Here is a 21,627-nt window from a genome sequence, read left to right on the forward strand (position 1 = left end):
CCCTCGGGCGCCAGGTTCATGTATCGATACATTTTCAGCAGATGGTTTTCAATGGAATTTATTCACATTCATGGAAAACTATAACTGACAAGAGCCCCGGGTGCTTGGAGCTGGTTGGTCCAGGGTTGTGATTGGCCAATGAGCCCAGTTCTGGTACAAGCATGTGCTAACGCATGCAGCACCACTCCCTGAATGAGCGGGTCACAGAGAGGGGCCTTTAAAGAGAATGACACAACCAGTTAAAACCTGATGGATTTTGGGCTGCGGCCTATCAGGACTGGTCCTGAGACATCACATGACCAGTCCTACATCACAACTAGCTATCAGTGGGAGATGCTTTAGGCTAGAACAATATTTGAATGGGCCGCTCCGGCTGTACACGCACTGTTGCTGTTTTCCATTAATGCCACAGAGCTCCAAGCTAGTTTATGTGGGACCATAGCTTCTACAATGTTGGGGTAAAGACTCATGTTGGGGTAAAGACTCATGTTGGGGCCCCCGTGTGGGACAGGCTACCCCTGGGGCCCCAGTCCAGGTTCACACACAGATAACTTTCTTTACCCCCGCCAAGGAAGAAGGTTAAGTTTTCATATAGGTTTGTTTGTCTGTTTGTTAGTTAGTTTGCAGGATTACGCAAAACCACTGAACAGATTACCACAAAGACTTGGTGGAAGGATGGGTCAGGGAAGAAACCATTACATTGTGGTGTGGATACTGAGCTTGAGGCAGATGCAGGATTTTATTTTCACTTTCTTTAACCTTGTGAGATAAGTCATTTTTCTATATTTTCATTGAATGTGTGAGTATATATAGATGTTATCCTCCAATTTGAATCCACAGAGAATAATTAATGGATATTGATTGAAAGAAAACTATATCGATATCTTTGAATTTAAATGTGGTTTCATAAGGGGACCGTTAGGCCTTGATGGATGTGTGCACTCCACTGTGAGTCATTTTAGTTTAAAGGACTCTCATTCTCTCTCTCGATTCTTGGAGCACAGTTTTTCCAAGTGCCAGAATTACCCTTCAACTTCTTTGCACAAAACAGCGCAATGCAAAGCTCCGTTCTGAGTGTCTTGACTTTCATCATCGAATGAATGGCAGCAGAAATGTGACACCTTCAACTTGACATTCAGCAAATGTAGAAAAAGAGGAAATCACCAGGGAAATTAAAATCATCATTCCCAAAGTTTGGAGTTGAGCTTGAAACCTGCAAAGTTTGTCAGACTCTTCGTGACCTTTACCGGTCAGTTAGACTGTGCGTGTATATGATGTGTGACTTTGCATTAATGTTACATTTGAATATTGCGTGTGTGTTGTCAGTGTTTCGGTGACAGACAGTGAAACTTCCTCACCGCTCAGTGAGGAAAAGTGAACCTGTCACTCAGTTCAAACACAGAAGAATTCACCAAAGACTGACAGTGTGTGTGAATTGATTGACTGACGGCTCAGTGACGCGTGATCTCTGCTCCCGCTTTGTTCCGAGCTTCCTTTTCCTCGATCCAGAAATATGACATAAGGTCGAGCCTCAGCTGAAACTGAGACCACGGCTCTGTGGATACACAACTTTATTCTTTGGAGCATTTGACTTCAGAGACTCAGCCTGTGAGCGGATGACACACGGTTGTTATTTTGTGTATTTTCCAAATGTTGGTGTGCGCATGAGTGACGTGTGTGTGTGTGTGTGTATGTGTGTGTGTGTGTGTGTGGGTGGATGGGTGACAGACGGCCCATGCAGAGACGGTGGGTGCGAGTATGTGTAAGTGAAGTGTGAGTGCGAGCGTGTGTAAGTGCAGTGGAGGTGTTACCCCAACAACACAACCAGTGTTGCTGCTATAACGTGCTGGAGTTAAATAAAGCCACAGTGTATAACAGACTTGGTCATATCCTCATTGTGATTTCCTCTTAGTGCTGAATAGTATCAGGTCCTCTGACCAGTTTGACAGACAGTGAAACTGGTGGGGCCCCTCTGTGTGGAGTTAGATTGTTCTCCTCGTGTCTGTGTGGGTTTTCTCCGGGACTAAACATCCCACAGTCCAAAGACATGCAGATTGTAAATAGGTAGGAGTTTCTAAAATGACCGTAATCTGAGAATGAATGTTTGTTTGTCTCTGTATGGCGACTGGCCAGGGTTTCCCTCGCTTCTCTCGCCCAATGTCAGCTGGGATTGGCTCCAGCTCCAACACAACCCTTAAAGGATAAGCAGTATATGATGGATGGATGGATTTCAATAAGCATGTGTCTGACTGGCAATGGGGCTCTGTCTCTTGTGTTGAAATATGATGAATATCATGTGAAGTTGGGCCGGAGGGGCACTCGGAGATCACACACCGTCCAGAAAAAATTCCTGGATCCGCCCATTTATCTGGATCCTCTCCAGAATTCAGTGGGTTCTTGCTTCAGTCATTTCCCAATTAATTAATTACAGTTAACTTCTGGATGTTTTGCTGTTGCATTCTGATATTCTTTGTTTTATCCATTATGAACACCTTCTATGAAAAGGCCCACACCAACAACACCTTGATGCTATAAAAACAGGTGTTTGTAAGCACCGGATATGTCTCATTCCCATGTGTCACAGACTTTACAAACACTGGTGCACACGGCTCCATGTTCCTTCATGACCAGGAAAATGTCTGAGCACTGACTGAGTATTAATCACAAGTTTGAAAAAGTTCTGAATTATTTACTCCTGCTCTCGTCATGTTTGCAGAAAAACTACCGTGCCCAGCTGCTACAGTAATTAGTATTTGTTAATTTTTAACAGAGCTGAATGTCCCCACACGTCACATATGGGATATAAGGTTATACCATTTTTTGTATAATGCTCTTCAGGGAGTTTGAAAGTCACATGTGAAGATTGACTGTTAAATAATTTTGTATTTTCTTTTCTTCTCCGTGTCTCTCTCTTTTCAGGCGATTATTTATGAAGGACAAGACAAAAACCCAGAGATGTGCAGAGTGCTGCTGACACATGAGATCATGTGCAGGTGAGGATGACTGCATCACATCTTTCATCACTGATACTCCTCTTCCTCTTCCTCTTCCTCTCCTCTTACTCACCCCTTCTCTTCTCTCCTCTCCTCTTCCTCTCCTCCTCCTCTCCCCTTCTCTCCTCTCCTCTTCTCTCCTCTTCTGCAACATACTTTGTTAATCTTGCAGAAAGTTCTCACCAGTCACCTCTCTGTACTCATTTCATTTATTATTTTGTCACCCTCATTAACCCCCCCCCCCTCCACACACACACACACACACACACACACACACACACACACGCACACACACCCAGATGCATACATGCGCATACACATGACACCAGATCTTGTGAGGAAGATCAGTTTTAGCTATCAGAGTCGTTGCTTTAATTATAATCTAAAGATGAATTTCTTCAGAAGTAGGTTGGGAGGAGAGAGCTCTATTTATAGAGGCATTTTACCAACCTATCCTATACAATGGAAGATGGGTGTGTGTGTGTTTTCGCCTGGTTGCGTGTGTGTGTGTGCGTGTGTGTGTGAGACTTCTGGTTAATTAGGACACAGAGAAACTCATTAGTCAATCTGAACCCTCCTGTTGTTTCATGGCTAACAAATGGGCCTTCCTCCACCGTCCGACTATAAAATATAGGCAGGGACTCACACACATGGCCGCACGCACACACAACCAAACACACTCACACACACACACACTCGCTGTATACTCACAAAGAAGTATGCATATGCACACTCGCTCGTGCACACCGGTTATAAAAATTCAAATTTAGCACATGAATTAAGTTGTTCTTATTCCCTGACCTTGTCACTGAACAACTTTAAGTGTACAATATAAATTGGGGCTCATCTGTATGCACAAGCAGGGAATTTAACCATGAAATCAGGGGCACTAATATTTTATTCTATAGCTCGCTGCTTATTCCTCAGGCGGTTCAGCTGCAAAGGTTTATGGAAAACGTATTGAGATTCTGATGTAATTTGCTCGGAATTCATACATAAATTGTGTTTGGCAACAGATTTTTTACTGTAAATCATTGTTGTTCATCATGCTGGGAATGAGTTTCAGAGATGCATTAATCGATCTGTACAGGACACATGAACTGGTGAGGCCTCCACCCGGCTCCTGTCCGGCAGGATTATTCAAACAGTAACTTCTGCGTGTCTGCAGCAGCCGCTGAGGTCAAAGTTACGGCTGTTGCCTCGTGTTCTCACATGCTGATTGTGCAGCGGGGGCCTCACCGCAACACACAACGTAGCGTGCACACACAATGAGCTCAGGGCGTCCATTAATCAGTGTGGTTCATTGTCATGGTGGGACTATTAGCCATATGCTCCCAGCCAATCTGCCACCACACAGACCTGCGACGGGAACCTGGTTGGGGCCCTGGCACCAGATATTGACACGTTTTCCTCTAGAGCCGTTGACAGCCTCTGTCTGGACTGCACCGTGTCATGTATGTTATAGAAATGTTATTTGCACTTTATATTTCTGTATGTAGAGAATTGTTGGCTGACCTCTTTAGTTTCTCAAAGGGTTTTATACTCAAAGATAGAGGGTTTATTGTTATATTTTTCCAAATGGGAACAAAAAACAAGTCCCCATGACAAAAATGTTTATATTTGAGGTGATGATATGTTTTAAGGTTTAAAGTTAAGTTTAGGTTTAGGGTTAGGAAAATAGTGGACATGGTTAAGGTTAGTCTCCAGGAAATTAATGTGAGTCAATGTCCCCTGAAGCCATGGAGACACGGCTCTGTGCATGTATGCGTGCGTGTGTGTGCGTGTGTGTGTCTGTGTGTGTGTTTGTGTGTGCGGAGGAGAAGGAGGAGGAGGGGGATGCAGGGGGAGAGAAGATGATTAGATCACCAGGATCCAGAGAAATAAGTGCTACATTACCCCCATCCCGCCCCTCGTTTTCCTTCCCACTACCCCTCCATTTATAACATCCTCCACTCCTTCTCCTCTCCCTCCTCCCCTCCCCTCCCCACCCTCACCCATCCTCCCCTGCCTCCCGTCTCCCGCCTCTCACCAGTCTCGGCTGTCCTCTTTCCTCCCCCCTTTTGCTCCTCACTTTATTTTCCCATTCCTTTATCTTGCCTCCCCTCTACCCTCGCGCTGGTTCTCTCGCTCTCCTCCGATGGGGCCGTGTGGTGACCCAGATCATAGAGCAGCAGAAAGGAAATGACAGGGAGATCAGGGAGAGAGAGAAAGAGAGAGAGAGAGAGCAGCAAACAGCGGAGACAATGTGTGAGGTGTAACGTATCAGTCTCTTTCTTTTTACCTCTGCCATCTGTGACGGGTGGGAAACCTGAGACGTCTCCCCTTCCTCTCCTTCCCACCCAAACCCCATCCCACTCTTCCTCTCCCTCTCACCCTCTTGTTTTAGCTTTCCCTCCCACGCTCACCCTTTCACTCTTTACAACCGCTCCCCCCCCCTGGTTTTCTCCTCCCCCCTCATGCTTACACCTTCATTCATAATTGATGCATGCAAGGAAGACAGACACATGTGTGAATTTTGCGCACGCCATGTTTTTCCTGTGTGTGTGTGTGTGTTTATCCCCCCCCCCACCCCGTTCCTCGTCTGAACCTCAGACCTCTTTAGTCGCCCCCACCTCACCTGCTCATCAGTATCACTAGGATGCAGTGAAAGTTGTCATGTCGTATTTGACAACACATCCACGACAACTCTACTCTCAAAATTAAAGTTCACTTTGAAATAAGCAGTAAGTGAATCTTTACTGTCGTGAAACAACTAAAGGTTGTTCCTCCAGATCTAAAAGAGACGGGATTATAGAGAGACATCAAGGTGACTTCTGTTATAGTATTTTTAACATTTCTTCTGAACAAACAGTTCACAAATGTTTCTGAATAGAAACAAACTGCCAGAATAGTTTGTATATAATAGTTTCTCTGCTAGGACTGGACGATGTGACCAAAATTATATCAAGATTAAAATGTACAAATAAGTTATATTCGCTTCTAAAACCAGACATCTTTTATCACTTTCTTTGGCTCAAAGGTTTTGTAACAAACTGTATTGTAATAGGTTTGAGATGAAATATTCCTCAGAGCTTTGGTTCAGCCACAGATTTGATGGCGACTGTATAAAACCCTCTGAATCTGAGCTGCTCAGGTGTAGCAGGGTTTCGGAGAACATCACTGAAGGACAAGTTCACTGTCTAGTCTCTGAACACGTAGTGCAGTTTCATCAGATCTTTCTCTTTTGAAGTCTAACCCAGAGTTACTCAGCATGATGGACATTCAGTAAAACTCCCTTCCGCCCTTTTTTTTGACAGATTTTACCAATTTCTGTGAATTTGGTGATCCTGAATTTACACCACAAACGAAGCACATAATGTAACGCTCCCCTTTATGCAGAATATACCTGGATATAATGTACTGTATGTTCCCAGGGTTTCACTCTTGTCTTCCTCTGCCCTGACGTCTTTTTTCACTTTTCTTCTTTCAGTCGGTGCTGTGACAAGAAGAGCTGTGGAAACCGTAATGAGACACCCTCAGACCCCGTTATCATCGACAGGTACCGTCTGTCTCTCTCTCGCTCTCTCTCTTCTGCACACACACACACACACGCACACGCACACACACACACACACACTCACGCACACTGGAGGGGGACTGTGTTTGAATGGCGGCTGTCACTCCTGAAATGAGATGCTCTTCAGATAAAATCAACGGCCGCTGAAGGAAGACAGAGTGAAACATTTAGACTAAGAGAGAATTAAAGGTCCACTCACATGCACGCACACACACAGACACACACACACTAACGGTTTACTTACCTACACATGTGCAGTGCAGTAATGTCAACACTGACCTGTGCAAAGGGGACACTCCCTCACTACCTCGTGTCTGTCAGGCTTGTGCACAGACACGTGCACTTTTGGACACCTCCAGAACAAACAGCGCTCAGATCAGTGTGCGTTTCCACCACGTAAGGCAAAACACAAAGGTGTTTACGAGCAGGAGTTGTCTGCCGTTTTCACTGCCACTCCTGTCTGTCTGTCTGTCTCCTTCTTTCTTCCCGCCTGTCTGTCTTGTGAGATGAAGGACTGAAGTTATCCCTCCCTCACTCCCCCTCCTCTCTTTTTTCTCTGCCTCCCTCCTGCAGCAGCAGCAGCACAGAAAAATGGGTCACGAACAAAGAAAAAAAAAAAAAGTGACAGAGAGAAACTGAAATGAGATCCAACCTCATTTTAATCTGATTTGTTCTCGGCAGTTGTTTTAACCCTCTGTGAGCGGGCTCCTCTGTGCGCACGTGTGTGTTTCTGATAGTGAGTAATTGACAAGGGGAGAGGTGAAACTGTGACTGATTCTCATCCTCCCACAACTGACAGAAGGTCAAACCTGATTTAAATACAAAATACAGAAGTTTATCTGCAAGTTTGGGGTATGAAATTATGATTTTATGAAAATATTCAGGCAATTTTTTTATAAAGACAGATTTGTGTCACCCTCCAGCACTAACTCAACACCATGTACCCGGTATCAGCTCATGACTTTCTGTTTGAAACAGTCCTATCAATTCAATGATCACAGGTTAGTGTCACAATAGTTTTCCGACCTTTTAAAAATCCCATTAACAATCTCAAATTACATTGTCATCATAAGCCGTTTTCAGACATGACCTGCGGGTAAAGTCCGGAGAATTTGCAACAGGGTTTATGCAGAGTTTGTCTTTCACACATACACAATGCTTGTAAGAATTGCATCAACCCCCCTCCCCCCACTCGCTCGAGGTGAACACAGCGGGGGATCCCCTGCTGTGTTCGCACATCGATTTCTATACCAGGAGGCCAGTCGGAGAAAGTCCACAGAACTGCAGAGTTCAGTGCATGTCTGAGAGCAGCTTAAGTTTCAAGTCTTTTCTCTCAGTTCCCAATTCTCTGCATTTTGGAGGAGCAAGGTCGTGACCCCGAAGCAGAGATTTATTGCAGTTCTGACAGCTGAGACTGTTGACGGTGTAAAAGTTATGTTTTGTTGTTAAACTGCCAAAAAACCAAAGCAAAGTGTTTTTTTGGAAGCATAACACAACTTTCCTCTGAGGTCAAACATAGATACATTGATGTTTGTATTTATCCATTCAAATCAAATCAAATATCAAAAGAGTTCTATGTGTCAATGAGCCTGTGTTGTGCAATATATTTTAACATTTCGACCTCATTTGTAACTCAAAACATATTTTCTTATCTGAAACACATTTTTATCTATATCATGGATAATGATAAGAACATTTTGAATTCTCTTCTCCTCTTCTCCTCTTCTCCTCTTCTCCTCTTCTCCTCTTCTCCTCTTCTCGTCTTCTCGTCTTCTCCTTTTCTCCTCTTCTCCTCTTCTCCTCTTCTCCTCTATCTCACCTCCCCCACTTATTTTTGAAGAAATTGTATGAAGTGGATAAACATGTGTGTCTCAAAGTGAGCTTTGATGGCACCATTTAAAAGAGCATAAATATAAGTTTGCGCTCGTGTGTGTGTGTGTGTGTGTGTGTGTGTGTGTGTGTGTGTGTGTGTCCAAGAGGCTTCAAGTGTGAGCAGTACATTATAGTATCTTTACACCACCGCCACATTTTTCTGTTGTTGTTAGCTATCTCAGACATCTCAGCTTACGTGCCATTATATATTTGCCTAGAAGGTGTGTGACTGTCTCTATCTATTGTGTGTGTGTGTGTGAGTGGATGGTTGGTTGGCTGTGAATCGGGTTGGGCCATAAATAGAAAGAATCAGTGATATATTAGACACAAGACAATAGATATATAAGCTTAATATGTGTGGTAGTTCTATGCAGCTCTTGTTGCTGATCTCAGAGCTGTGCAGAACAATTCATTGTAACATTGCATCCATGTGGGTCAAGCCTGATGTTAGTGAGACTGTCACTTTCTTCCTCTTCACGTTGTTGATCAGACATGTGGTCACGAGCAGATCTGTTATCGATCTGTACAACGAGTTACATGCCCACTTCCTGTGTGGACAGGAAGTCAAAAGACAAAGTGAGAGAGTTGCAGCATTTCCTCGCTGCTGAAACGCATGAGGTCAGTCAGTGTGTGTGTGTGTGTGTGTGCGTGTGCGCGAGGCAATGTCTGTGTGTCAGTGTGTTTCATCGCTACGAGAGAGGAGCGGAGTGAATTGTGGGAGATGTCAGGGAACTTGGTCAGGATGGAATGTCAAGGTTACCGTGGATACCGTGGGATACTTCCTGTAACCCCCCCCCCCCCCCTCCATTTCCCCCACTCCGCAGTGGTTCACAGCCTCTCAGTTTAACATCTGGATCTCTGCACTCCAACCCAAACATGTGGAGAGAGAGAGAGAGACAAAGTCAAAACAAGAGCTGTAAGTGTGTCAGCGCTTGTAAACAGGAACATGTTAAGATAGTTAGAGATGCACTCGTACACGCAACTTTTGGGCACCCCGGCGCAAATTATATATTTTGTTGACTTTTGAGGTGAAAACAAGGCAAACACATGCCCTGCAGCAAAAGGACATCAAAAAGAATCCTTTATCGTGTTCTGTTCCTTTTCTATTTCGTGAACCAGTGAAAGGGAAATTGCAGTTTGCGAACTCTTGCCGTTGCCAGCTACGAGTCTTTCTAGTTCGGAACTTCCTGCAGATCACTTTCAGCTCTGAGATCTACCCGCAGACTCTCAGTGATGTTCCAGTCAGGGGGGACTGTGTGAGGGCTGTTCCAGAAAAGCTCTGGCTTGTGTTTCCATTGTGGTGGATTTTGAGTTCTACTTTGGACCTTCGCCCTGTTGCAGAATCCGGCCTCTTTTCATTTTCACTGGAGAACAGGACAGTTGCATCCAGGACTTGCGGATACGAAGTGGAAGCTATTCTTCCTTTGCCCCTGGCTGCTACACGACACAAGATAAAGCTGTATATTGTTTATGTTGGATGACTTGTGGCATATAGATAGCTTCGTCCATCCATTTGACATAGCTTAAAGAAGACATACGTGTGTTAATCATGTAAATATATGGGCACCTACATCAGGTCAAACCCCAGGTGCTCATTGGTGCAGAGGAAAAGTTTGGTTTGTTTACGGCTGTTTTGAAAGGTGCCCTATAAATATAGTTAATATTATCATTCATGTAGAGGCTCACTTATGCTGCCTTTACATATGAACATCCATTAAGTCTCTTTACGTCCTTTACGTTGGCATGGTTGTTAAGCGATACATTCACTAGAGGGCAGTGCAGAGTCCATGAACATGTCGCCAGAGGAGGAAGTTGGAATAACGTACCTCTAAAGAGTAAACGGGGATGTCCCATCAACCAACTTGCTTCAATTAGTTGTGCCATGGTTGGAAGCTGTAAGCTTTCAGCAGAGGTGGACGAATAAGGACGATAGGAACGCAAATTACCGACAGAGGGCTCAGTTGGTTATATAACCTAAAGTTGAGCATAAATTAGCTTTAAAAGTTTGTCTTAGATGCTCAAGGTGAAAAGAAGTGTAGTGACTCTGAAGGGAGAGCCCCGGGATAATCCGTAGAGATCTTAACTTGAAGAAATCTGAAATGTTGATTTTTTTTTAAAGCCTACCCAGGCATCATCATGGCGTCTACAACAGGAGACGCACAAAGTGAAGAAAATGACATAAATAGACGAATGTCATTTCATTTGTGGGAACAAACTGGTGTGAGGAATGGAGAAAAGGGTGTTTGCTTGTGATTGACAGGTCATTGCTAGTAGCCGTGAGGATATCAGTCCCTGTGTGTGTATGTGTGTGACTGACAGCAACCCATCGTGCTTGTGTGTGTGTGTGTGTGTGTCTGTGTGTGTGTGTGGCCCAGTTAATCCATGTTGTAGCGCGGTGAGTGTCCCGCTGCCTCTCAGGGTTAATATAGGGTTAACGACATGCAACGATATCCCATCATACGCCTGCTTGACTCCTAAAGAGCCACATCCACTCTGCTGCTCTGTGTGTGTGTGTGTGTGTGTGTGTGAGAGTGTGTGTGAGAGTGAGTGAGCCATTCAGTTCCTCCTTGTGTCTCTTACTGTCTTTTCTCAGTCACTCAACATCCTCATCATCTCGCCTTTTTTCAGTTTCTTCGTCCTTCTAACACCTCAACGTCCCCATCCTCATCTCTCTCTTTCTGCGTCTCTCTGGCTCACCCTCTCTTTCACCCACCTCTCTCCGCTTCTTTCGCTCCCTCCCTCCCTTCCTGTCTCTCTCTCCTTTTCTTCCTTTGACTTCGTTTTACTTTCTCTGTGGCCCTGAGGGGTTACCTACCTCACTGCTCAGCTCGCTGCCTGTTTAGACTTCTGCGATTGGCTTAATAGGCTCAGGCTGTGTGTGCGCGTGTGTGTGTGTGTGTGTATGTGTGAGTGTGTGTGTGCTTTCGGGGGGTTATAGTCTCAGCCTGTGTGTGCTCAGGGCTTATATCAGTGTCAGGACTTGAGGAAGGCGATTTTGAAAGTGTGTGATATTGTGTGTGAGTGTTGGGGGGGTTATGGGTACCAGTGTGTGTCGTCCCAAAGACTGAAGGGGCCCACATAAGCCTGAGGGGTTTAAGGGGTTCCCTGTGTGTGCGCGCGCTTGTGTGTGTGTGTGCGCGCATGTGTGAGTGTAATGTATAGGGTTAAGAGGGGTCACAGCTCGAGGAAGAGATGTTGGGAAAGAGAGGACGGAGAAAAGGATGGAGAAAGGAATGGAAGAGGAGGTGATAAGGACAAGGAAGAATAAAAGGGTAGCAAAAGAGGAGTAAGAGGAGGAGAGAGGGAGAGTGGAAGCTCGTCTTGGCAGGCAGAGGAGAGAGAAGAGGCGAGGAGGAGAAGAGCAGCGTTTGTTTCGGGGGATAAGAGCCTCAGTCTGGGGAGTCCTGTCAATCAAAGAGCGCAGGGTGGGGGAGGAGGGGGGGGCTCTGTCAATCAGATGGATGAGGAGGGAGAGGGGGAGGAGGCGGAGGTGAAGAAAGGCAACAGAGGGAGCGAGGGGGGATCTTCTAAACGATCTCTTCATCTTTTCTGCCTTTGTCTTCTTCACTATCTCTCTCTCTCTCTCTCTCTCCCCCTCTTTCTCTCTCTCTCTCTCTCTCTCTCTCTCGCTCTCTTTTGTCCTAGTTACCAAAATATCTCTGCCAACCTGGTATGTCACTGTTCGCTCAACTGTCACTGTCTAACACACACACACACACACACACACACACACACACACACACACAAATCTAAAATAGACAGTAAGATATTATGCCGCCTCCTTTCTTGACCCGTCCTCATCTCTCCTCTCCTTCTCTGCCCTCCTTTTCTTCGGCTCGTCATCCTTTCAAACTCACATTTTCTATATATTGGCATGACCACAATAAAATACTTTCCCACCGCACGTTGTACATATTTTTAATATTCTATAAGTTACACAAAGATGATGTACGACAAAGGAAACATTTTAGGTTTCAGTGTCATTTATTTACGTTTCTGATAAGATGACTACAAACACACCATGAATTGGTGTTCAGCCACAATTTGTGCTACAAACCTGGAACTACCACTGTTGTTTAGCAGAGATAGCGTAACAGGCTATATTTAGCCTGTTGAATGGGACTGTTGGGCCTTGGTGGATGTCTGAGATTTTCTGCCGTTAGTGGGTTGGTTCAGACTTTGTGAGGACTGTGAGTCAATGTGCTGTTGGATGAGAAGAGACCTGGACTTCCTTGTGTTCTTCCTCACCTGTGACACAGAGCTACTGCAAATTTGGGTCACTGGCTGTGAGGTGTTTGTTACGATTTTTACTTTTCTCTTTGGATAATTAAAAGTGGAAAGTGGTCCGTTTAAACTCAGTCATTTTTTTGGGGGGTGGTTGAGGGTGTTATTAAATGTGCAACCTCTCACATTGCACAATCACTTCCTGTGTTAAAGGTCAGCTGTTGCTTGGAGATCAGGACCATTGAGAATTATTCATATCATCGACTTAATGTCAGCTTTCACTTCTCTCACTGTTTGTGCTTGTGTATGTGTGTGTGTGTGTGTGTGTGTGGCGCTCTGTGTATGAGTGGGTGAGAGAGAGGGAGAGAAAGGGGGGAGAGAGAGTGAGAGTGAGAGGAGTATGTTTTATTCATTTCTCTCATTTAGTATCTCAGCCGGCACCTGTCCTAACATTTAGAATCTCGGCATTCACATTACTCGCTGATTTAGTTTAACTGCCCGATTTAATGGACATACACACAGGCAGGCATTCGAGCATGCACGCACTCACACACAAACACGCACACACACGCACACACACGCACACACACGCACACAGACACACACACGTCGACTAACTGTCTCAATGAACTGTTCTTGACTCGTTCAGGGTCAGGGCTGGAGCTTGTGTGGTCAATACCAGGGAAGTGGTTATCTTTCCATCTTCCCTCTGCTTTATTTATCTATCTTTTATTAATATCTACTTTTCCTCTATCTCTCTGTTTTTGTGTGTGTTTGTTATAGATGTTCATACACGGAGATGTAGGGCTGAGGTTAGCATACATTTTTCATCCTCCCCTGTCCTCCTGTGTGTTATAGCAATGGGTTTAGTGAATATATCTCAACAGCCAAGGGCTATGACTGGAGAGGGTCCACACAGATGTGTAATATGTGGATGTCAACCCCCCTCCTTTTCCTCTTTCTATCATCCCCCTTTCCTCCTCTTTCACCTCCCTCATCCTCCCTTCCTGCTCCTGTGTCCCACTATACACCCCTCCCCAACACACACACACCCTTAGGCAGGGATCACGTTACCCTAAAAGCTACAAACTCAGACATGATGGCCTCACACACACACAAACACACACACGCGCGCGCGCGCACGCACACGCGCACGCACACACACACACATTCATCCCCATCTGCTCCTCTCGAAGCCTATACGATGCCTCGTTTACTCTAAGAGGCAGCATGTTGCCAAATAATAAACTATGTAATGAACCTTTTATTTGTAAGAAATGTCGTTATTAAATAGACATTTTCTGAAATTACATTTTCCTGAAAAAACATTCTGGACTGACCTCCGTGGCGGCTTAAAGTTCACTGTGTAGGGTTTAGTGACATCTATTGGTGAAGTTGCAGATTGCAACAAACTCACCCATTCCTCTCCAAAAGAATAATATCCCTCACTTAAAGAGACGATTGATTCTTTCCCCATGCCAGTAGAGGAGCTTGTGTGTCTGAACTGAGAAGCTATCTCACCTTGATATCTTACCATTGTTGCCGCTTGCATGGCATTAAAAACGTTGTAGCACGATTTTTTACATCATCGTAATAAGATGTAAAAAGCAATAAGTACACAAACATACATGGCTATTTACGTTTCAACTCCTGGACGTTCAATACATGTCCCCATGTCGCACCAGAGAAGGTGCCGCATTAATTTCAATGACGAGTCAAAATAAAGAATAAATCAGCGCTTTCACCAAGGTGCCATTTTTCCATCACTGCTTTTTACCGGAGCCAGTGAAAACCTGTTTCTTCTGAAGAGCCATTTGACCCCGGAGTAAATGCCGATTGTGTCCATTGCAGACAATAGCTAGATGTTAGTTGTCTTTTTGTCCAGTGGAAAAGAGATTAAAAAGAGCCTATCATGGCCTTCAGGCAACTCTTCTCAGCTGCTGTAGAAGCATGGCGCTGCAACATATGGCGTACTTCGTGGAATATGGCCCCAGTCCAATTCCGATGTAAAGGACTCATTCTAAGGTAATGAAAACACAACCAGGTGATTATACACTAATGAAAACATAATTATGAATAATCCCTTGAATAGATATTCCATATTCCTACACACTGTAAACACAGAAGCGTCTGTGACCAGTGCTCAGAGTAGTTTATTTACACACATGTCGATTAAATAGTCTATACTTATACCTGCATCAGTGTCATCCAGGCTTGTCACCATTTGGTGGCTCTGGAAATCTAATAACAGCCCCCAATTCTCTGAGTGACGCCATCATCTTTCCAACCAGTATGCATCAGACCTGTTTGAACTGCTGCAATAGGAGGAGATGTGGGCAGTGATTCCGAGGTCTGGAACCAGGCTACGGTGCAGCACTCCGGGGATTTGCAGACCTGACACGATCTAAGAGAAATCCCTTCAGAGTATTAGAGTTAGCCTGCATGTCAGCACCGCGGAACAGGAGACACGACTTTGTGCTGAATCTATATCAGTCATTTCCATTAAACTAACCGACTCATTAGCTGACTGAATAATTAACACACTGACTGGCTCGACTGATTGATCAACTCACAGTGATTATGTAACCTACTGTTGAGCAGGAGGACTTCTTCATTGGCTCTCTAACAAAAGACTAGCCGACGTGTGTGTGTGTGTGTGTGTGTGTGTGTGTGTGTGTGTTTGTGTATCTGTGTGTACATTTGTGTGGTATGTGGATAGCCTCCCAGTGGACGATGAGACTGCGGTTGGAGGCCTCTGGGTACCTGCATACAGAGATCTCTCTTACTGTACGCCCATTACTGGACAGTCATTAGTCTCTCTCTCGCTATCTCACACACACACACACACACACACGCACAGTATTAAGAGGAAAAGCACAGAGCGGCTCATTCATGATAGGTGGTTAGCGGTGGTGTGTGCTTATGTGTGTGTGAATATCTTAAGCTCTGTCATTAAAAAGCAAACAAATTTAGTTTATCTGAAAACTCCCTGCAGACTACATACACACACACACACACACACACACACACGGACGCACATTAACAGACACACCGATGGGAGTGGGAATTTTCCCCTTACCACAAAGTGAACTGGTGGTTGAGGTGTTTTGGGAGACCAAGCGGGAGTGTGTTTACCTACTGTATGAGAGTTTGTACAACTGTAAAAAGGAATTTGGAGAGGAGGAGGGAGGAAAGAGGAGAGAGGAGAGGAGAGTGTGAATGTGTCGGCCATGCATCATTACATTATTAATAGCCATGTCGGTATAAAAATGCTAACCTTGTCCGATCTAACGGACGGCTGAGTCTGCAAGCACTACACTCTCCTGTTGTGTGTGTGTGTGTGGTGGGGGACACCATGGACCACAATGAGGTCTTGTTTCCTTTTGTTAGGGCTGTGCCGGGTGAGCTGGTGCAGTCATTGTAACCCACACAGGTATAAATATCTGTGTGTGTGTGTGTGCGCGCACGCATGTACATGTGTGTGTGTTGGGGCGGTGTTTCCTGTGCAGAGCAGACCAGGAAGAGAGCACCAGTGTCCTGCCGAGAGGGGCATTGTTATCTACCTCCTAACGCACACACACACACACACACACACACACACACACACACACACACACACACAGTCTCCATGATTTCAGAGGACATTGCATTGACTTCCATTCATTTCCTGGAGACCATAACTCCTCCTTGCCAACCCTAACCCTATTCTTCACCGTAACATTCAACGATTCATTTCACGGGGACTTGCCTTTTGTCCCCGTAAGTCCCCATCATGTTACTCTGTAAACAGATTAAGGTCCCCACAATATGAGTAATACCTGGATCACACACACACACAGATGCATCAACCCTCCCAGACAGAGCTGCCTGATCTGCGCACCGTCTGTGTCGCCAAGGCAACACCCAGCACACGCCCAAACAACAACAAACACACAGTGTTGCACCAGCATTGACAAAAACATCCCACCTCCCCGTACACGCAATTAAAAATGTGCAGTATGACAACACACACGCTCAGATGTGCGGTGGTTTACGAAACGGACCATCCTTTCTTTGAGACGTTTCTTTGTGTTTTTGTTGTCGAGGGAGAAAGTGAAAAGCCAAACCACACACACACACACACACAAACAAACACAGAGAGAGAGGGAGAGGGAGAGAGAAAGAGAGAGGCAAATGCAGTCCTACGGAACTGCGGAGGTGTAATCTGTCAGACAGGAAGCTAGCGGGGTCAGAGGTCACCAAGCACTAATCGATTAGCCGTCAGTTAGAGCCACGCAGGAGAGGAGAGCACAGCTGAGGCCACCTCTTCTTCAGCGTGTGTGTGCGTTCACTGCTGAAGTGTTAAGGTTTGTGAGCGAGTGTGCGTCCATTAGGAATGTGCGTTTGTGTTAATGCGTGCACCTCGACGGCACTGTGTGGGTGCGTGCATCTCTCGGCCTTATTGATCACAGAGGATTTCAACCGGAATTTTTTGGGTCTGACCCTCCGAGGTTAAATGCTGCTCTCTCCGTCTTCCTGCCGCTCTCTCCGTCTTCCTGCCGCTCATCCTTCTCTCCGAGCGGAGGGAGAGCGGCAGAAACACTTGAACTCGGGTCACGCTGCGTAGGTGTTAGCCAGCGCAAGTGTCAAACCCGCCGCTATCATCTGGGTGTTTATTTAAAATGAAAAGCAGTTTCTGTGAATCTGCATTACTTCCATCTGACCTGAGGCTTCGGCATAAATATAACCGGCCGCTCTTGGAGTATTTATAATTCACGCTTTTATGAGGAGCTGCCCCCCGAGAGCCAAAAGGTGGCGGCAACTCGGTGTGTTTGTTGCTTGTGCTGAAAGAGAGAAGAAGACAGACAGATAAAGAAATCCGGCCCAGAAGCAACGTTTTGAGCCGCTCGGTGATTTCAACATGCACATAACAATTAGATTATGTCCGACGATGTGAAGAAGCTGTTATTCTGAGGAAGACTCAATGGAGAGAGAGAGAGATGTTGATATTCCTGTGACTTGCTTATTATTGGTTGAAAACACCCCCATGTTGCTGCCAGTTTTCATCTTACAACTTTATGCTTGTGTTTTGAAGTTATTAAATTTTTCATTTTAAGACATCAAGCATCAACTCTGCTGGGGACGGGCCTGGACACTGATTCAGAGTTTTAGAGTCACTGAAATGGAGAAGTGTGAAAACGCTGCCGGTCTCAAAGCAGCCTTCGCTGATTCGTCAGACTCCTATCAGATGACCCCCTTCAATAAGAACGCAACCAACATCAGCAAGACTGCAACATGGATGGTAGTGTTGCAGACCCTGTTGTCTCCTCTAAAAGCTGTTGTGCAGTTATATTCTGCATTTTACAAGGATACAACTGTTTGCATGCGTAGGACACACGTGTAGGACACACGCCTAAGACACATGCGTAGGACACATGCGTAGGACACATGCGTAGGACATATGCTTAGGACATATGTGTGGGACACACACATTCGCAGTGAGTTAAGAGGTCATGTGATATGCGTTTTCAGGGATGTTAGTATGGACATGATTAAAAGTAATATGGAGCCATATGTGAGTGATATGGTTTAAAAACACTAGTTGTACGGATGTAGCCTAAATCTTTACTACTAAATACTTCTCTATTTTGTTGTTAAGGCGTGAATCTACAGTCCACTATGGATCGGCATTCGCAAGGCCTTACGTTTCAACACTGTCCTTGGGATGCTGCTCCCTGGACTTTGCATGAAGTGTGGACCATTTAGATGTGTTGTGTGAGTCTGTGTCTCCTGTGTCTGTGTCCCTGTGTCTAATTATAAGTCCCTCACAGTCGGTGGGTCTCAGGGGAGGCTGGTAGGTGAGCATGAGAGAAAGACATCAGGGGATTCGTTTTTAGAAGGTTTAGAAGGTGACCACCTCATTATAAGACTACATGTTATAATGATTTGTGATGTATGGAGTGTGAGTATTAGTGTGTGTCTAAGTGTGCGTGTGTGTGTGTGTGTGTGTGTGTGTGTGTGTGTGCACATGTGTGTGTGTAATTTAATGATGCTCAGGATCTCTTCCCTTTGGGAGCAAGAGTGTTTGTTGTCTTCCTCCAGGGAACCGAGCTCATGACCTTTCACCTTCCTAACTACAACCAAACCGTCCCACCTAGGATTCCTCTGCTTTGAGTTATCAGCATCCTCCCCCCAACACACACCCACACACACACTGACACACACACACACACACACTGACACACACACACTCACACAAACGCACACAAAGAAACAATTTCTCTGACTTACGAGCGATTTTCAAACAATTGCAGGTTCTAACTGCAGCTGAAGATTTATCCCCATCAATGACTGTATGTTCATTTTGTGTGTGCGTGTGTGTGTCGGCTGTTAAGCAGTAACAGATAGCCTGAGTGTGCTGCGTGGCGATGCTGTCATTACCGTTGTGCTTCTCCGCTGATGTGTCACGGCTGATGTCACATGCTCAATTGGCCCCACCGACAGCCGCCATCACTCAGACTGTTTACTGCACTTTTACTACAGTTATCACTCACTCGCTGTCGCCACCGCTGCTTTGACGACCAGACGCCCCACGCTGCTGCCGAAAACATGCGCTGAAAACGTCCACACACATACACACAAACACGCACACACGCTCGAGTTGGGCTGCTTGTGCTCTTTGTCTTGCCCATCAACACACGGAAACACTCATTTAGGCAGGAGAGTGTTTTTTATCTATGTGTGTGTGTTTAGGGCAGTTAGAGGAAGAGAGGGATGGTGGGGATGGGACCTAAAACAAAACATCTGTGGTTAGATTTGGAGTTGTCTTGTTTTTTTTTACTTTGATTCCATTATTTTGTTCAGGTTCATTTATATAATGTGTTGTTTAATGTGTGTGAGTGTGTGTGTGCCTGCACAGTTTCATGCATGTGTGCTCAGGAGTGTGTATTTGAAAGTGTGTGAGTGAGCTTCCATGTTTATTAGAGGTGCACACGTGAGTTTGTATTCAGGCATTAATCAACTGCAGGTACCTGTTTATGTATTTCCCCATATTGGTGTGTGTTTATGTGTGTGTGTGTGTGTGTGTGTGTGTGTGTGTGTGTGTGTGTGTGTGTGTGTGTGTGTGTGTGTGTGTGTGTGTGTGTGTGTGTGTGTGTGTGTGTGTGTGTGTGTGTGTGTGTGTGTGTGTGTGTGTGTGTGTGTGTGTGTGTGTGAATCTAGGTTATGCTTCTTATTTCCACATGATTAACTAACTCGCATCCCTGAGACTGTTCCCTCCACCTCGGCCTATGCCTACCCATAAGGCCGTGTGTCAGTAGGGAGCGCTTGATTTATGCCGGTTGAATATGTAACGAGAGGCTGTAAATTCACCAGCCGGGGCTACATGCATCACTATTCTGCACTGTCGCAATTTAGGTGCCACCCGCATATCTGAGATGCTAATTGGTTAAATTACTGGGTTACTTCTGGAGATTTATTCCCAGCTAACGAGAGAGGTGCGAAGGGGACAGCGATGGGGGGGTTCACTGGGGGGAGGAATAACTTGAGGGGCGGGGCAGGGGAAGGCAGGTCGGAAGAAGCAGAGGAGGCTTGAAAAAGAGGGCTTGAATAAAGAGTCAAGGGGGCAGGGGTGGAGGGATTCATTTGTCTCTGCGATCCAAGCTCAGACCATGAAAGAGAATCAGCTAAATAAAAATCTGAAATGATTTTTTATATTTACACTTGTCCTTTCCCTAATGGGACTTGACAAAATGTCCTATTAGTCAGAAAAGGGCTGCATCGAAATAATAAAACATATTTGGAAGGCCAGTTTATGTCTTCTACTTGCCCTTGATTCTAAGTAGACTGGGGATGTGTCATTGTTCACTCTGCTAACTGGGGTATGCGTGGACACGTGCCGTGCACACACTATGCATCGGGTTCACCTCTTTTTTCCCCTACAGACAGTAATTTCTTATTTTTTAGAATTGACGAGTGAGGCCAAAGTGTCTGGATCGCCCCCTGGTGACAGGCAGCAGTATAGAACATAAACCCTGTTTCCTCCATGTGGGACCCAACAAAAATGTCTACGTACGTTTCAAATAATTTTACTCAGATGGTTTCTGTCATATCAGGTAGTTCTTATCCCAGCGATGTTTGTTCAAGTGTTAATTATGCTCAAGTGGAAAGGCCTTGTGCATACAGTCTAAGAGCCAAATAGCATAGCAATGTGTTTGCTTTGTAGACACAGCACAACTGTGAGTGTTCCTTCCACCTGATGAATGTATACCCAGTGACCACTCTGCTTTCAGCTCAGTTTTGGTCTCCTCCAGCTCCCGAGGAAAATATGTCTCTTCTCGGTTATTTTAGAAGACAATGACAAAAAAGTATTAGTAGTATAAAATAGCTATTTAGGTCGGATGACTTGTTGACAGCTGTGAACCTGCTCCTCTTGTATTTATCTCCAAGCACTTGTGCCTGATGACAATGAGGCAAAAAAAAACACAAAGTGGGAATGTACTGATATGAAAATGTTGTGACTCGCAGCGGAGAAATGAAACTGGCATCAGACATAAGTTTTGCCAGACAATTCTTTTGTCTGCTTCAGGGAGAACGGTAGATAATTATTGACGCAAATTAGCTTACGCGGGCTACACAAACACACACTCACACATACACCCGAGCAACAATATATATCTTTTCGTTCCCTCCCTGTGGGTTCCGTCTCCATCTCTCCCTCTCCCGCTCCACCATCTGTCTGCACCGGGTGCCAGCCGGTAATTAGTCCTTGTAAAGTCAGTAGTGAGGAGGAGTCCCTGTGTTTGGATGCTGCTGTCTAGTCGAACACCAGGGGAGGAGGGTGCGGGCGCTAACAGCCCGTGTTTTATCTGTCAAGTTTGCCGCTGTTATGCAACACAAGGTTAAGGTTAAATCTCAGGAGAGGCAGCGAGAGTGCCGCGACTTTATTTACCACTGAGATCCGTTTGTTTGCCGCAGCCACACATAAAGGACGCGCGGGAGGGT

At 45.3% G+C, this 21,627-nt stretch overlaps 1 protein-coding gene across 4 annotated transcripts in view; it reads left to right on the forward strand.

Annotated features, from left to right (window-relative positions):
- LOC128457183 (transcription factor COE1-A) overlaps positions 1 to 21,627 on the forward strand; it is an 81,758-nt gene that overhangs the window by 7,990 nt on the left and 52,141 nt on the right. For all 4 annotated transcript variants that reach the window (XM_053441755.1, XM_053441756.1, XM_053441757.1 and 1 more), the window contains exons 5-6: positions 2,920 to 2,993; positions 6,463 to 6,531. In XM_053441755.1, coding sequence (XP_053297730.1) covers positions 2,920 to 2,993; positions 6,463 to 6,531 — 143 coding nt within the window. The remainder of the gene's footprint in view (positions 1 to 2,919; positions 2,994 to 6,462; positions 6,532 to 21,627) is intronic.

This window comes from Pleuronectes platessa, chromosome 15, assembly GCF_947347685.1.
Source record: "Pleuronectes platessa chromosome 15, fPlePla1.1, whole genome shotgun sequence".
Classification (NCBI taxonomy): Eukaryota; Metazoa; Chordata; class Actinopteri; order Pleuronectiformes; family Pleuronectidae; genus Pleuronectes; species Pleuronectes platessa.